Source organism: Cherax quadricarinatus, chromosome 66 (genome assembly GCF_038502225.1).
Source record: "Cherax quadricarinatus isolate ZL_2023a chromosome 66, ASM3850222v1, whole genome shotgun sequence".
Lineage (NCBI taxonomy): Eukaryota > Metazoa > Arthropoda > Malacostraca > Decapoda > Parastacidae > Cherax > Cherax quadricarinatus.
Window position 1 is genome coordinate 1,372,749 of NC_091357.1, and position 19,444 is coordinate 1,392,192.

At 37.4% G+C, this 19,444-nt stretch overlaps 1 protein-coding gene across 1 annotated transcript in view; it reads left to right on the plus strand.

Moving 5' to 3' along the window:
* The window catches only part of LOC138854651 (tenascin-like), a 115,136-nt gene extending 99,162 nt beyond the window's left edge, over window positions 1-15,974 (plus strand). Inside the window, exons 12-13 of the mRNA XM_070099000.1 lie at window positions 10,094-10,229; window positions 15,100-15,974. Coding sequence (XP_069955101.1) covers window positions 10,094-10,227 — 134 coding nt within the window. The 3' untranslated portion in view covers window positions 10,228-10,229; window positions 15,100-15,974. The remainder of the gene's footprint in view (window positions 1-10,093; window positions 10,230-15,099) is intronic.
* The last annotated feature ends 3,470 nt before the right edge of the window (window positions 15,975-19,444 follow it).

The window sequence follows — 19,444 nt, forward strand, 5'->3', positions numbered from 1 at the left end:
CAATTGGATGGTTAAAATCTCTTACATGAATAAATAGAGCATTGGAATCTTGTCCAGTTCTAATGCTATATTTATGTTGTTTTAATCTTAGTTCGAGATTTTTACCAGTTTGACCGTAATAAACTTTATCGCAAATTTTACAAGGAATCTTATAGACACATTCATCAGCATTTTGGGGGGAATTCTTTATATATATATATATATATATATATATATATATATATATATATATATATATAGATATAATATATATTTATATATATATATGTAGGTAGTAGGTTGGTAGACAGCAACCACCCAGGGAAGTACTACCGTCCTGCCAGATGACTGTGAAACAGAAACCTGTAACTGTTTTGCATGATGGTAGGATTGCTGGTTTCTTTTTCTGTCTCATAAACACGCTAGATAACAGGGATATCCTGCTACTCCTACTTACACTTTGGTCACACTTCACAGACACGCACATGCATATATATATACATACATCTAGGTTTTTCTCCTTTTTCTAAATAGCTCTTGTTCCTCTTTATTTCTTCTATTGTCCATGGGGAAGTGGAAAAGAATCTTTCCTCCGTAAGCTATGCGTGTCGTATGAGGCGACTAAAATGCCGGGAGCAATGGGCTAGTAACCCCTTCTCCTGTAGACATTTACTAAAAAAGAGAAGAAGAAAAACTTTATAAAACTGGGATGCTTAAATGTGCGTGGATGTAGTGCGGATGACAAGAAACAGATGATTGCTGATGTTATGAATGAAAAGAAGTTGGATGTCCTGGCCCTAAGCGAAACAAAGCTGAAGGGGGTAGGGGAGTTTCAGTGGGGGAAAATAATCGTGCTTGGCCGGGAAAATTCGGTATTAATTACGTGTTTTGGGGGCGTGTCATACTCCGTGCCCCGCGCGGCCAGCTTCCCGTTCTTTAGTTCCAACCAATCACAAGCCTTCCCTGAGTCTCTTCAGCTAAGTACAGTTCGCTTCTGCCGCCTTCCCATTGGTTGAGAGATCAAAATATAAACACTGGTGGCTTGGCTCCGCCCACACACGCATTTTTCCCTCCACCCTTACTAATCTACTCTTGGATTATACATTCTACAATGTCGGTAAGTACTGATTGTTGTGTTTAGTGCTTACATGAATAGTTTAGGCATATTTTGATATATACCTAAAGTCCGTGTGAAGCATAATATGAGTGTAGCATGCAGTTGAAAAAAGTGCAAACATTTTATACCGAATTATTTCGGTCTTGCCCGAGTTTCCGGGAATGTCCAATTTTAGTCAAATAAATATTTATAAAAAAATTTCAATTGCATATATGAACTCTGTAGTGGTCTGGATCTATACAGGAGGTTTCTATTGTCCTTCCAGATCAATGAGAAGTTGTTTTATGGGGAGCAGTCCACCAGCAGGTCGAGGTATGTCTGCGTTTCTGAAGAGAGTGACTCAGAAGCAGAGGTAGATGAACCAGAATTGCTGGATAGTGGTGATGAATACTTGCCACCGGATGCACAGGTGTCAAGTGATGATGAGGAGGAAGAAAGGCCACCCAAAAAACAGAAATTAGTGAAGAAAAAGTAAGGTATTACGATTGCAACTATTGCAGCCACTCGAAGAAATTGGTCACATCCTCATTCCAGTGTTCTGTATGCAAAGTAAATCTGGATAAAGAGTGATAGAAATTGCTTCAGCGACTACCATACCATCAATTAGCAATATAGAATAATTGGTCATCCAAATGAATCTCAGGAATATAGGGATTGAAAGTTGCATCCCTTTGCAATTTGTCATTGTTGAGATTTGCTTCCTTTTTATATTTTTGTAACAATTAAAAAATGTTTTGATTCAAGTTCCATTTATGTTTTTTATATTGTCTGTTTGTATATTAAATTTAAAAAATTGTTTTGGTGTGTTTTATTAACAATTGCAAGTTTGCAACATAAAATTTTTTAATCCCTTTGTCGGGCCCAGCCGAATATTTTCGGCTCGAAAACTAACCATCAGAAATCAATTTATATGGGATCAGTGACCTTGTATTGAGTTACTCTATCCACCATAGGGAGTTCAGTTCGAATTTCAATTTTTCGGACCCCTTGCACGATAAAGGGTTAAATCTGGAGTATCTGAGAGAGTTAGAGCAAAGGAAGGGGTAGCAGTAATGTTGAATGATCAGTTATGGAAGGAGAAACGAGAATATGAATGAGTAAATTCAAGAATTGTGTGGATTAAATTAAAGGTTGGATGCGAGAAGTGGGTCATAATAAGTGTGTATGCACCTGGAGAAGAGAGGAATGCAGAGGAGAGAGAGAGATTTTGGCAGATGTAAAGTGAATGTATAGGAGCCTTTGAACCAAGTGAGAGAGTAATTGTGGTAGGGGACCTGAATGCTAAAGTAGGAGAAACTTTTAGAGAGGGTGTGGTAGGTAAGTTTGGGGTGCCAGGTGTAAATGATAATGGGAGCCCTTTGATTGAACTTTGTATAGAAAGGGGTTTAGTTATAGGTAATACATATTTTAAGAAAAAGAGGATAAATAAGTATACAAGATATGATGTAGGGCGAAATGACAGTAGTTTGTTGGATTATGTATTGGTAGATAAAAGACTGTTAAGTAGACTTCAGGATGTACATGTTTATAGAGGGGCCACAGATATATCAGATCACTTTCTAGTTGTAGCTACACTGAGAGTAAAAGGTAGATGGGATACAAGGAGAATAGAAGCATCAGGGAAGAGAGAGGTGAAGGTTTATAAACTAAAAGAGGAGGCAGTTAGGGTAAGATATAAACAGCTATTGGAGGATAGATGGGCTAATGAGAGCATAGGCAATGGGGTCGAAGAGGTGTGGGTAGGTATAAAAATGTAGTGTTAGAGTGTTCAGCAGAAGTTTGTGGTTACAGGAAAGTGGGTGCGGGAGGGAAGAGGAGCGATTGGTGGAATGATGATGTGAAGAGAGTTGTAAGGGAGAAAAAGTTAGCATATGAGAAGTTTTTACAAAGTAGAAGTGATGCAAGGAGGGAAGAGTATATGGAGAAAAAGAGAGAGGTTAAGAGAGTGGTGAAGCAATGTAAAAAGAGAGCAAATGAGAGAGTGGGTGAGATGTTATCAACAAATTTTGTTGAAAATAAGAAAAAGTTTTGGAGTGAGATTAACAAGTTAAGAAAGCCTAGAGAACAAATGGATTTGTCAGTTAAAAATAGGAGAGGAGAGTTATTAAATGAAGAGTTAGAGGTATTGGGAAGATGGAGGGAATATTTTGAGGAATTGTTAAATGTTGATGGAGATAGGGAAGCTGTGATTTCGTGTATAGGGCAAGGAGGAATAACATCTTGTAGGAGTGAGGAAGAGCCAGTTGTGAGTGTGGGGGAAGTTCGTGAGACAGTAGGTAAAATGAAATGGGGTAAGGCAGCCGGGATTGATGGGATAAAGATAGAAATGTTAAAAGCAGGTGGGGATATAGTTTTGGAGTGGTTGGTGCAATTATTTAATAAATGTATGGAAGAGGGTAAGGTACCTAGGGATTGGCAGAGAGCATGCATAGTTCCTTTGTATAAAGGCAAAGGGGATAAAAGAGAGTGCAAAAATTATAGGGGGATAAGTCTGTTGAGTATACCTGGCAAAGTGTATGGTAGAGTTATTATTGAAAGAATTAAGAGTAAGACGGAGAATAGGATAGCAGATGAACAAGGAGGCTTTAGGAAAGGTAGTGGGTGTGTGGACCAGGTGTTTACAGTGAAACATATAAGTGAACAGTATTTAGATAAGGCTAAAGAGGTCTTTGTGGCATTTATGGATTTGGAAAAGGCGTATGACAGGGTGGATAGGGGGGCAATGTGGCAGATGTTGCAGGTGTATGGTGTAGGAGGTAGGTTACTGAAAGCAGTGAAGAGTTTTTACGAGGATAGTGAGGCTCAAGTTAGAGTATGTAGGAAAGAGGGAAATTATTTCCCAGTAAAAGTAGGCCTTAGACAAGGATGTGTGATGTCACCGTGGTTGTTTAATATATTTATAGATGGGGTTGTAAGAGAAGTAAATGCGAGGGTCTTGGCAAGAGGCGTGGAGTTAAAAGATAAAGAATCACACATAAAGTGGGAGTTGTCACAGTTGCTCTTTGCTGATGACACTGTGCTCTTGGGAGATTCTGAAGAGAAGTTGCAGAGATTGGTGGATGAATTTGGTAGTGTGTGCAAAAGAAGAAAATTGAAAGTGAATACAGGAAAGAGTAAGGTTATGAGGATAACAAAAAGATTAGGTGATGAAAGATTGGATATCAGATTGGAGGGAGAGAGTATGGAGGAGGTGAATGTATTCAGATATTTGGGAGTGGACATGTCAGCGGATGGGTCTATGAAAGATGAGGTGAATCATAGAATTGATGAGGGGAAAAGAGTGAGTGGTGCACTTAGGAGTCTGTGGAGACAAATAACTTTGTCCTTGGAGGCAAAGAGGGGAATGTATGAGAGTATAGTTTTACCAACGCTCTTATATGGGTGTGAAGCATGGGTGATGAATGTTGCAGCGAGGAGAAGGCTGGAGGCAGTGGAGATGTCATGTCTGAGAGCAATGTGTGGTGTGAATATAATGCAGAGAATTCGTAGTTTGGAAGTTAGGAGGAGGTGTGGGATTACCAAAACTGTTGTCCAGAGGACTGAGGAAGGGTTGTTGAGGTGGTTCGGACATGTGGAGAGAATGGAGCGAAACAGAATAACTTCAAGAGTGTATCAGTCTGTAGTGGAAGGAAGGAGGGGTAGGGGTCGGCCTAGGAAAGGTTGGAGGGAGGGGGTAAAGGAGGTTTTGTGTGCGAGGGGCTTGGACTTCCAGCAGGCATGCGTGAGCGTGTTTGGTAGGAGTGAATGGAGACAAATGGTTTTTAATACTTGACGTGCTGTTGGAGTGTGAGCAAAGTAACATTTATGAAGGGGTTCAGGGAAACCGGCAGGCCGGACTTGAGTCCTGGAGATGGGAAGTACAGTGCCTGCACTCTGAAGGAGGGGTGTTAATGTTGCAGTTTAAAAACTGTAGTGTAAAGCACCCTCCTGGCAAGACAGTGATGGAGTGAATGATGGTGAAAGTTTTTCTTTTTCGGGCCACCCTGCCTTGGTGGGAATCGGCCAGTGTGATAATAAAAAATAAATAAATATATATATATATATATATATATATATATATATATATATATATATATATATATATATATATATATATATATATATATATATATATATATATATATATATATATATATATATATATACATATATACCAACACTGCGTTACCCAAGGATTCGAACCCATGTTGTACTGGCCTGTTTCACGGTAAGCGAGAACCACATGACACTTTAAACTACAGGACCACCCAACCCTACAAGAATGGTACAGCCAGTAGAGCTAGCTGTTGGGCCGCCATCCGAAGGCATACGGATGTGTGGGAGCTTCTAGGCTAATTTCATTCTCATCTCTTTTTGGTGTACTAGCCTCACGAGTAGTATTTATATAATATTGTAACACGAACGAGTGATTTTGATCAATAACAACAGTGCACTAGCCGAGGATTCGAACCCATGTTGTACTGTTGTACTGGAATCTTGTAAAACCTATTGAATATAACAATTTTATTTTTTTTCCATCTAACTATAAAGAAAAAAGTGAAAAGAAACACGTTGTGTAGGTTTCAAAAGCTGCTTAATTCACATGAAAAATTTCATTAAAATTGGAAAGAAAAAGAAAAAGCAAAATCGTCCCTTCCCCCTTAGAGCGTCATGTGGTTCTCGCTTACCATGAGGCAGGTTAGTACAACATGGGTTCGAATCTTTGGTTATTGTTATTGATCAATACCACTCGTCCGTGGTTTCAATAATATATAAATATAAATATATATATATATATATATATATATATATATATATATATATATATATATATATATATATATATATATATATATATATATATATATTTATATATATATATATATACAGTATATTTTTTTTTTACCAATAGGAATATTTTATTGCATAATATGGTACAGAAGATTTAAGAGATACATTGTTGATATAAAGGTGGCATATAAGGTACATGTTGTTACGTGTGTATCACCGACTATAAGGCGTAAATCTCGTCCAGCTCCTCAGAGCTGGGGCGTGTTCCCAAAATACAGCAGGCATTACCCCTTTGAACAGCCGCACTGAGCCGCTGGAACAGAAAATTAGCTGCCCTGGGATCCCTAGTTACCCTGATAAGTCTTTTTCCCAGCTCCTTAAGGAATTTAGATGCACTCTTTCCCCATGAGCCAAGGGTTTCTGAGCCTATGGGAACAAACATATAATGATGGACAAGTTCTCCATATTTTCTAGACTTTTGGGACTCCCTGAAGCTGGCAGCTGCCCCTCCTTCCTCCCTGGTGTATTGGAGATAGGTATCAGCCAAGGTAGATGCACATGTATAGTCCCAGACCACCTGCTTCTCATCTGTATAGGCTTGAAGGGTGATACCATCTGGACGCTTCTGGCTGCCATCAGATCTGCATAGTTGGGTGGCTCCCTTACTGCTGGGCATCCAGCTGTTGTGAGGCTCCTCTTGATAATGTTATTAACCTCCTCATGTCTTGCAATCTTTCCCTCGGATTTACGGCACACAAGACCATGGTACCCGAATCGGTCTGCTGCTTCACTGCCACAAATACACCTGTGTTCGGCGAGAATAGGGGCGGCAAGTCGAAGGGCAACACCGATGCGGATGGTCTGTGGGTCGAGGCGTGTGCCAAGGCTAGAGTTGGGAACAGCCAACAGAAAGTCCCCAGCATGAGGGGCTCTCACTGCCAGCAGGCGGGCTCTATCCTTCCCTGACACACTCTGAAGCATTGTTGAGGCTATATTTTCCACTATTGGACCATCCCAGTGTGATTGTTTGTAGTTGTTGGGGGGAGCAGGTCTGGTTTCTGAGCCCGTTAGATTATCCCAGATCATTGCTCCGTCAATGAATTTTTGGTCCTGAACTCCAATCTTGTCCCTAAGATGTTCAGGGAGAATCGCTGCTACAAGCTCTCTGGATGCAATACACTGCATCACACTGGCCGATTCCCACCAAGGCAGGGTGGCCCGAATATATATATATATATATATATATATATATATATATATATATATATAATATATATATATATATATATATATATATATATATATATATATATATATATATATAGGGAGGTACCACATCTAGAACTGTCCTAGGGACCCTCATCCTCAGAGAAAATAATAAACTTGCTTAAGGGAAAACTCAAGGTTCTCCCTATATTTGATATATATTTTATTTAAAGACAAAATACATTGACAAAACATTCACAAAGATACAATAGAAAGTAAAACATCATAGGTAACTCATAGCTACATCTCGAATACTTCGTCCAGCTCCCCGGCGGTGGGCTGCGTGCCCAGAATGCTGCAGGCTTTTCCTCTCTGGATCTCAACACTGAGTCTCTGAAAGAGGAAGCAGGTCGCCCTGTGGTCCTTGGTTTCTATGATGAGCTTTTCACCCAGCTCTTTGAGGAACTTTAGAGCACACTTGCCCCATGCTCCAAGGGTCTCCGACCCTATTGGGATGAAGTTATAGCAACGGGGAAGGTCTTCATATTTGCGGATCTTCTGGGTCTCCCTGTGGCTGGCAGCTCCACCCCCTTCCACAACAGAGTATGGCAAGTAGGTGTCTGCCAATGTGGCGGCGCGGGTGTAGTCCCAGGCAATATATATATATATATATATGTATATATATATATATATATATATATATATATATATATATATATATATATATATATATATATATATATATATATATATATATATATATATATATATATATATATGTCGTGCCGAATAGACAGAACTTGCGATCTTGGCTTAAATAGCAAAGCTCATCTTGCCATATAGGACAAGTGAAAATTTGTGTATACAATAATTTCGCCAAAATCATTCTGAACCTAACGAAAAAAATATGTTTCACTGTGTTTGTTTAGCATTAAATTACTGTAAACAAATCTAAAATATATTTAGTTGGGTTAGGCTAAAATAAATTGCGCTTGTTATAATAAGGTTAGGTAAGTTTTTTAAGTTCCTTTTGGTGCAAAATTAAAATTTTTTGCATCAACATTTATGAAAAAAATATATCTTTAAACGTATAAGAGAAAATTTTAGAAAGGACTTAATTTTAAATGAGTTCTTGCTAATTGACCAGTTTTACATATTCGGCACGACATATATATATATATATATATATATATATATATATATATATATATATATATATATATATATATATATATATATATATATATATATTTATATATATATATAAATATATATATATATATATATATATATATATATATATATATATATATATATATATATATATATATATATATATATATATATATATATATATTCAACAAACCGGCCGTATCCCACCAAGGCAGGGTGGCCCGAAAAAGAAAAACTTTCACCATCAATCACTCCATCACTGTCTTGCCAGAAGGGTGCTTTACACTACAGTTTTTAAACTGCAACATTAACACCCCTCCTTCAGAGTGCAGGCACTGTACTTCCCATCTCCAGGACTCAAGTCCGGCCTGCCGGTTTCCCTGAACCCCTTCATAAATGTTACTTTGCTCACACTCCAACAGCACGTCAAGTATTAAAAACCATTTGTCTCCATTCACTCCTATCAAACACGCTCACGCATGCCTGCTGGAAGTCCAAGCCCCTCGCACACAAAACCTCCTTTACCCCCTCCCTCCAACCTTTCCTAGGCCGACCCCTACCCCGCCTTCCTTCCACTACAGACTGATACATTCTTGAAGTCACTCTGTTTCGCTCCATTCTCTCTACATGTCCGAACCACCTCAACAACCCTTCCAGCCCTCTGGACAACAGTTTTGGTAATCCCGCACCTCCTCCTAACTTCCAAACTACGAATTCTCTGCATTATATTCACACCACACATTGCCCTCAGACATGACATCTCCACTGACTCCAGCCTTCTCCTCGCTGCAACATTCATCACCCATGCTTCACACCCATATAAGAGCGTTGGTAAAACTATACTCTGATACATTCCCCTCTTTGCCTCCAAGGAAAAAGTTCTTTGTCTCCACAGACTCCTAAGTGCACCGCTCACCCTTTTTCCCTCATCAATTCTATGATTCACCTCATCTTTCATAGACCCATCCGCTGACACGTCCACTCCCAAATATCTGAATGCATTCACCTCCTCCATACTCTCTCCCTCCAATCTGATATCCAATCTTTCATCACCTAATCTTTTTGTTATCCACATAACCTTACTCTTTCCTGTATTCACTTTTAATTTTCTTCTATTTCACACCCTACCAAATTCATCCACCAATCTCTGCAACTTCTCTTCAGAATCTCCCAAGAGCACAGTGTCATCAGCAAAGAGCAATATATATATATATACATATACATATAATATATATATATATATATATATATATATATATATATATATATTATATATATATATATATATATATATATATATATATATATATATATATATATATATATATATATATATATATATATATATATATATATATATATATATATATATATATATTGGTATCTATAATTACTCCTCTCTGTCTGTTCATGCTTTTCGTTCATTTTTTTCAACTTGTTCTTGAAATGAAATAATATTTTGTTCTGTACTTGACTGGAAGGATTATTAAATTTTGCTATAGTGTTTTGAATTTGATAATTCTCACCATATTCTGCAGCATCAGTTTGTCTAAAGCCTCATACACATTTCAAAGATGCAAACATATATTGTAATGCCATTTAATGGATTATTTCACGTAGGTCTACAGAATTTCGAAATGACATTCACATGTTCATAAAACTTCTTCTACTACTGAAGCAAAATTCTTCCAATACTTTCACAATATGACCTATGATTTTACATGATTGCTTCTTATAATCCATTACTCTATTATATCAAAGGTGGCATTTATCTACCTTGTAAGAGTAAAAATAAACTACGAAAATTTTTGTTACTAAATATGATAAAATTTATTTTGTGTTCAACAGTTGCTAGTGTGATACAACCCGTCTGTGGTACACCGAGAGTGACTGGAGTGTGTACATCTTACGAGTGTCCTTCAACAACTCTAGTGCTTAAAGGTGTATGTTCATTTGGCGTCTGTTGTATTCCAAAATCATAAAGGTAAGATTTCTTAGAAGGATGAAAGTTAACTCAAGTTGAATATGAGAGAGAAAGTTCTGTGCCGAATTATTATTATTATTATTATCACACTGGCCGATTCCCACCAAGGCAGGGTGGCCCGAAAAAGAAAAACTTTCACCATCATTCACTTCGTGACAACTCCCACTTTGTGTGTGATTCTTTATTTTTTAACTCCACACCTCTTGCTAAGACCCTCGCATTTACTTCTCTTACAACCCCATCTATAAATATATTAAACAACCACGGTGACATCACACATCCTTGTCTAAGGCCTACTTTTACTGGGAAATAATTTCCCTCTTTCCTACATACTCTAACTTGAGCCTCACTATCCTCGTAAAAACTCTTCACTGCTTTCAGTAACCTACCTCCTACACCATACACTTGCAACATCTGCCACATTGCCCCCCTATCCACCCTGTCATACGCCTTTTCCAAATCCATAAATGCCACAAAGACCTCTTTAGCCTTATCTAAATACTGTTCACTTATATGTTTCACTGTAAACACCTGGTCCACACACCCCCTACCTTTCCTAAAGCCTCCTTGTTCATCTGCTATCCTATTCTCCGTCTTACTCTTAATTCTTTCAATAATAACTCTACCATACACTTTACCAGGTATACTCGGCAGACTTATCCCCCTATAATTTTTGCACTCTCTTTTATCCCCTTTGCCTTTATACAAAGGAACTATGCATGCTCTCTGCCAATCCCTAGGTACCTTACCCTCTTCAATACATTTATTAAATAATTGCACAAACCACTCCAAAACTATATCCCCACCTGCTTTTAACATTTCTATCTTTATCCCATCAATCCCGGCTGCCTTACCCCCTTTCATTTTACCTACTGCCTCACGAACTTCTCCCACACTCACAACTGGCTCTTCCTCACTCCTACAAGATGTTATTCCTCTTTGTCCTATACACGAATTATCAGTGAAAATGTGATTTTGCCTTAGATCAGCTGACCATATATATATATATATATATATATATATATATATATATATATATATATATATAGATAGATAGATAGATAGATATATATATATACCTGGAGTTTACCTGGAGAGAGTTCCGGGGGTCAACGCCCCCGCGGCCCGGTCTATGACCAGGCCTCCTGGTGGATCAGAGCCTGATCAACCAGGCTGTTACTGCTGGCTGCACGCAAACCAACGTACGAGCCACAGCCCGGCTGATCAGGAACCGACTTTAGGTGCTTGTCCGGTGCCAGCTTGAAGACTGCCAGGGGTCTGTTGGTAATCCCCCTTATGTATGCTGGGAGGCAGTTGAACAGTCTCGGGCCCCTGACACCTATTGTATGGTCTCTTAACGTGCTAGTGACACCCCTGCTTTTCATTGGGGGGATGTTGCATCGTCTGCCAAGTCTTTTGCTTTCGTAGTGAGTGATTTTCGTGTGCAAGTTCGGTACTAGTCCCTCTAGGATTTTCCAGGTGTATATAATCATGTATCTCTCTCGCCTGCGTTCCAGGGAATACAGGTTCAGGAACCTCGAGCGCTCCCAGTAATTGAGGTGTTTTATCTCCGTTATGCGCGCCGTGAAGGTTCTCTGTACATTTTCTAGGTCAGCAATTTCACCTGCCTTAAAAGGTGCTGTTAGTGTGCAGCAATATTCCATCCTAGATAGAACAAGTGACCTGAAGAGTGTCATCATGGGCTTGGCATCCCTCGTTTCGAAGGTTCTCATTATCCATCCAGTCATTTTTCTAGCAGATGCGATCGATACAATGTTATGGTCCTTGAAGGTGAGGTCCTCCGACATGATCACTCCCAGGTCTTAGACGTTGGTTTTTCGCTCTATTTTGTGGCCAGAATTTGTTTTGTATTCTGATGAAGATTTAATTTCCTCGTGTTTACCATATCTGAGTAATTGAAATTTCTCATCGTTGAACTTCATATTGTTTTCTGCAGCCCACTGAAAGATTTGGTTGATGTCCGCCTGGAGCCTTGCAGTATCTGCAATGGAAGACACTGTCATGCAGATTCGAGTGTCATCTGCAAAGGAAGACACGGTGCTGTGGCTGACATCCTTGTCTATGTCAGATATGAGGATGAGGAACAAGATGGGAGCGAGTACTGTGCCTTGTGGAACAGAGCTTTTCACCGTAGCTGCCTCGGACTTTACTCTGTTGACTACTATTCTCTGTGTTCTGTTAGTGAGGAAATTATAGATCCATCGACCGACTTTTCCTGTTATTCCTTTAGCACGCATTTTGTGCGCTATTACGCCATGGTCACACTTGTCGAAGGCTTTTGCAAAGTCTGTATATATTACATCTGCATTCTTTTTGTCTTCTAGTGCATCTAGGACCTTGTCGTAGTGATCCAATAGTTGAGACAGACAGGAGCGACCTGTTCTAAACCCATGTTGCTCTGGGTTGTGATCTTGCTTCTTAGGACCCTTTCAAAGATTTTTATGATATGAGATGTTAGTGCTATCGCTCTGTAGTTCTTCGCTGTTGCTTTACTGCCCCCTTTGTGGAGTGGGGCTATATCTGTTGTTTTTAGTAACTGTGGGACGACCACCGTGTCCATGCTCCCTCTCCTTAGGATGGAAAAGGCTCGTGATAGGGGCTTCTTGCAGTTCTCGATGAACACGGAGTTCCATGAGTCTGGCCCTGGGGCAGAGTGCATGGGCATGTCATTTATCGCCTGTTCGAAGTCATTTGGCGTCAGGATAACATCGGATAGACTTGTGTTAACCAAATTTTGTGGCTCTCTCATAAAAAATTAATTTTGATCTTCGACTCTCAGTCTGGTTAGCGGCTTGCTAAAAACTGAGTCATATTGGGACTTGAGTAGCTCACTCATTTCCTTGCTGTCATCTGTGTAGGACCCATCTTGTTTAAGTAGGGGCCCAATACTGGATGTTGTTCTCGACTTTGATTTGGCATAGGAGAAAAAATACTTTGGGTTTCTTGCGATTTCATTTATGGCTTTTAGTTCTTCCCGCGATTCCTGACTCCTATATATATATGTATATATATATATATATATATATATATATATATATATATATATATATATATATATATATATATATATATATATATATATATATATATATATATATATATATATATATATACATATTTATATATTGTAAGCTACTTTTGATTTAAAAATCTAAATCTTTATATCATTGTCAGTGAAAAAAAATATTCTGTAAAACAATTTTTTTTAAAATTTTAACTTAACTGGAAATTTAGTGTATGCAATAATTTCGCAAAACCATTCCGATTCTAACTAAAACAAATATATTTCATTATATTTGTTCAATACTGAATTATTGTAAACTTATCTAATATATATTTATTTGGATTAGGGTAAATTAAATTTCGGCTTTTATAATAAGTTTAGGTAAGTTTTCTAAGGTTCTTTTGATACAAAATTATTGATTTTAGCATTAACATAAATGAAAAAATATATCTCTAAACATACAAGAGAAAATCTTAGAAAGGACTTAATTTTATTTTTTTTCCTAATTTACCCAATATATATATATATATATATATATATATATATATATATATATATATATATATATATATATATATATATATATATATATATATATATATATATATATATATATGTATATATATATATATATATATATATATATATATATATATATATATATATATATATATATATATAATATATATCAAATAACATAATGCTGCAAACCTGAGATCGATCCCGAGTCAGCCAGTTTTCTGGAAAGCTAACTAAACTCTTGATGATAAGACTTTATGTGTAAATACAATATACATACCAGTCCCAAGGTCGAGCAAACTCGTAGCCGTCGAAGGCTGCAGCAACAAATTTCATTCTCACTTCCGTTTGGCTACCAATCTCACGAGAAGTACACACATTAATTAATCATTGGAAACAAGTGGTTTATAGCAAATAACATACTGCGATCATGGCTTTTCACGGCTATGAATGTGTCCCGGCATGTCTAGTGTACATAGTGTTGAGTAGTAAGAAAAATTGTATTTTTATACGTAAGTCAAATCAGGTCAGGTTAAATTAACATATAACCCAACATATAACAATAAACAAGAGCTGAACTCAGTACTTACAGACTTAATGGGAGCAGAAAGTTAAGTAACATCAACTCACCAGAAGGGTCACATGTTGACTCACAAGGAGGGTCCCATGTTAACTCACAAGGAGGGTCCCATGGTAACTCACAAGGTGGGTCCCATGTTGACTCACCAAGTAGGTCCCATGTTAACTCACAAAGAGGGTCCCATGTTAACTCACAAGGAGGGTCCCATGTTAACTGAACAGAAGGATCCCATGTTAACTCACAATGATGGTCCCATGCTAACTCACCAAGTGGGTCCCATGTTAACTCCCACTGGGTGGAGAAGGGGGGGTATGGTAGAGGTAACGTACACTACCACCACCGCTCATATATGCTTCCACTCTTATCTAACGAGCTTTTCCCTCTCTCTCATAATTCATTACCCCCGTACAGCTATCAGTGTCTTTTCCAAATTAAGCTATCTTTCAGGCTGAAGTCGAGTTACATCAATTTAACTCAGTCGACTTTATCATGTTATTATTAGTATATTATTGCTTATAGTTAAGCGGCATCACAATGTCTAACATAATGGATGTATAGCATATTCTAGATCTAGTAATACTTACATTTACAGTTTGGTTATAACAAGTTTCGTAAGTAATGTTGTCTTACGTAAAATACCCTAACCTGGTAGCTAAAAATAAGATCTTACATTCATTTGAAATATATCTTTATCATAAGGATATAGTGTCTGCAGTCTAATAGTTACAGTGTAACACTTGAAACAGACGACAGGTTGAATTTAGTGACATCGACGATCAAGAAGACGATCACCAGTCTGAACGTAGCTACTGTATTCAAAATACCCAGGGTAATGCAACTTCTACAAGTGGATGAAGATTTTATGAAATCATTCTACTAAAATCTACACACAACTGCCATGGAAACTACATCCACTGGCCACAATACCACCAACAATCACTAAAGTATATTTGCATTTCCACCGTCTGAGATAATCATTTACCTGAATCACAGAATGTTGTGAGCGATAACATCCATTTTTATCTCTCAAGACAAGTCTTCAGATCCTGCTGGTTGAGTTTCCCTAATTTTATTATATATCAATAGAGAGGTTGTGTAGTTTCATTTCATTAAACTGTAACATTTGAGTATGTTTAGTTTCATTACAATATTTGCAAAATGTAACATATGAGATTGAATAGTGATATTAGAATGTTGACAGCAAGTTACCTAAGAGTCTGGGTTGTTTCAGTTGAATGTTTAATGTAGGGAGTTTGTGAAATTTCGCTATAAATGTTTATTTTATGTCATCGATGATTTGGTACATTTCTAAAATGTTTGCAGAAAGTCTCCTAATAGGTAATTAGGTTTCAAAATAATGTTTACAGGAGATCACTGATGAATTTGTGCTTTTATAACTTACTATATTTAAAAGGGTTAAGGTCATTAATATCCTCTGATAAAATAATTACTTTAAAACCATTTCTTAGGTTTTAGAAAAACTTAAGAGTGTTTAACTTTCTATATTGCACACTATGCTTACATATATATGTAAACATTCATTAACGATTATTTATATGTAATGGTTGAGCACAAAGTTCATTGGCAGTGTTATTAGAAAATAATTATCAATTACCTTGTTATTAACACATTTGAAGCAAAATAGAAAAAATAATGTGTTACCCATTTGCTTGGCATATGTTTTATTCCATTTTTTGCATACTGAATACTGATAATTTTTCAAATTATATATATATATATATATATATATATATATATATATATATATATATATATATATATATATATATATATACAAATTCATCCACCAATCTCTGCAACTTCTCTTCAGAATCTCCCAAGAGCACAGTGTCATCAGCAAAGAGCAGCTGTGACAACTCCCACTTTGTGTGTGATTCTTTATCTTTTAACTCCACGCCTCTTGCCAAGACCCTCGCATTTACTTCTCTTACAACCCCATCTATAAATATATTAAACAACCACGGTGACAGCACACATCCTTGTCTAAGGCCTACTTTTACTGGGAAAAAATTTCCCTCTTTCCTACATACTCTAACTTGAGCCTCACTATCCTCGTAAAAACTCTTCACTGCTTTCAGTAACCTACCTCCTACACCATACACTTGCAACATCTGCCACATTGCCCCCCTATCCACCCTGTCATACGCCTTTTCCAAATCCATAAATGCCACAAAGACCTCTTTAGCCTTATCTAAATACTGTTCACTTATATGTTTCACTGTAAACACCTGGTCCACACACCCCCTACCTTTCCTAAAGCCTCCTTGTTCATCTGCTATCCTATTCTCCGTCTTACTCTTAATTCTTTCAATTATAACTCTACCATACACTTTACCAGGTACACTCAACAGACTTATCCCCCTATAATTTTTGCACTCTCTTTTATCCCCTTTGCCTTTATACAAAGGAACTATGCATGCTCTCTGCCAATCCCTAGGTACCTTACCCTCTTCCATACATTTATTAAATAATTGCACCAACCACTCCAAAACTATATCCCCACCTGCTTTTAACATTTCTATCTTTATCCCATCAATCCCGGCTGCCTTACCCCCTTTCATTTTACCTACTGCCTCACGAACTTCCCCCACACTCACAACTGGCTCTTCCTCACTCCTACAAGATGTTATTCCTCCTTGCCCTATACACGAAATCACAGCTTCCCTATCTTCATCAACATTTAACAATTCCTCAAAATATTCCTTCCATCTTCCCAATACCTCTAACTCTCCATTTAATAACTCTCCTCTCCTATTTTTAACTGACAAATCCATTTGTTCTCTAGGCTTTCTTAACTTGTTAATCTCACTCCAAAACTTTTTCTTATTTTCAACAAAATTTGTTGATAACATCTCACCCACTCTCTCATTTGCTCTCTTTTTACATTGCTTCACCACTCTCTTAACTTCTCTCTTTTTCTCCATATACTCTTCCCTCCTTGCATCACTTCTACTTTGTAAAAACTTCTCATATGCTAACTTTTTCTCCCTTACTACTCTCTTTACGTCATCATTCCACCAATCGCTCCTCTTCCCTCCTGCACCCACTTTCCTGTAACCACAAACTTCTGCTGAACACTCTAACACTACATTTTTAAACCTACCCCATACCTCTTCGACCCCATTGCCTATGCTCTCATTAGCCCATCTATCCTCCAATAGCTGTTTATATCTTACCCTAACTGCCTCCTCTTTTAGTTTATAAACCTTCACCTCTCTCTTCCCTAATGCTTCTATTCTCCTTGTATCCCATCTACCTTTTACTCTCAGTGTAGCTACAACTTGAAAGTGATCTGATATATCTGTGGCCCCTCTATAAACATGTACATCCTGAAGTCTACTCAACAGTCTTTTATCTACCAATACATAATCCAACAAACTACTGTCATTTCGCCCTACATCATATCGTGTATACTTATTTATCCTCTTTTTCTTAAAATATGTATTACCTATAACTAAACCCCTTTCTATACAAAGTTCAATCAAAGGGCTCCCATTATCATTTACACCTGGCACCCCAAACTTACCTACCACACCCTCTCTAAAAGTTTCTCCTACTTTAGCATTCAAGTCCCCTACCACAATTACTCTCTCACTTGGTTCAAAGGCTCCTATACATTCACTTAACATCTCCCAAAATCTCTCTCTCTCCTCTGCATTCCTCTCTTCTCCAGGTGCATACACGCTTATTATGACCCACTTCTCGCATCCAACCTTTACTTTAATCCACATAATTCTTGAATTTACACATTCATATTCTCTTTTCTCCTTCCATATATATATATATATATATATATGTATATATATATATACATATATATATACAAGAGAGTCACCAAAATTTTCCCCGTTCTTTGGAGACTTAAAGTGTTGGACCATTGTCAAGTTACAACTGGGGAGAGAGAAACAGAGACAGCCACAACACATTATGTTAGGTGTAGTGAGAACCAAAAATGGTAGTAGAAACAGTGGAAGTATTTGTACCAGTGGAACAGTAGTAAAACTTGTGGATGCTGTAGAATTAGTCGTGGTAGTAGTAATAGATGAGAACTGGGAAAGTCAGAAAAAATGGAAGGGCAAAAGAAATGCGTAAGAGTGAAGGGGAACGAAGAAATTGAAGCATAGGTCACGTTCTAAAGATTAGTACATTTGACAATATATTTAAAATGAGACATATTCAGAGCAAAATCAAGACTAACATTCATGTTAGGAAAGCTGTTCATAAGGATTGCTTCGACCTTAGAAGCTAGAAAAATAGTAGATATTTATAGCAGAGAATCAGTTAATGGGATAGTTGTCCTATTTGATATGAAATATAAAAAAAAAAGATGGAGTCAACAAGAACACCACAACTCTTGCGCTCTTTAAGTCAACTGGAAATGAAGTAATCAGTTTCACCAAAGTATATGAGAGAACATAAGAGGAAGGTAAGAAAGTAGAAACCGAGAACATAAACTCTTCTTACTTTAATGCTTAATGGATTTTCTCCTCCCCCAAACTATTGTTTTTCCTGTTAAATCTGTTCGTTGTGTTTTTTTTTTTCAATTTTTAATATTCAAAACCTTAACAATTCCCTCCGTCCTCTAGTTGTCAAACTTAATTTTCGTAATATTAATACCCTTCCCAGGTAGTTTTGCTCAGATTCCTACTGTTACTTATACCTCTAATGTATGCTCCATTTGCTCCATGGCTTGCAACACTATGGGGAAACTAGCTGCCAGATATCTCAGACTAAAACTGTGTTCGCCTTACAAACAACAACGATGTTTCTCTTTTTTGCTCTGTCATGTCAGAAATCACATCCATCGTCATAATTAATTCTCTGTTAGAGCTGTTTACGCTTCTTCTGGCCTTCAGAGACTGCTTATGTAGTTGCCTTGTTTTTCAATACATTATCAAATTTTCTAATCTTAAAAACGCTTGTGACTTGACCTGCTCTTCGTTTGCACCTCTTCTTGTCTTAATACCTTTCTTGCACATTTTCTTTGCATGTCAATTTTCTTCTGACATTCCCCCTACTTGTTATCCATTAATTCCTAACTTTGACCAGCAGGCCTGCAACATTATCATT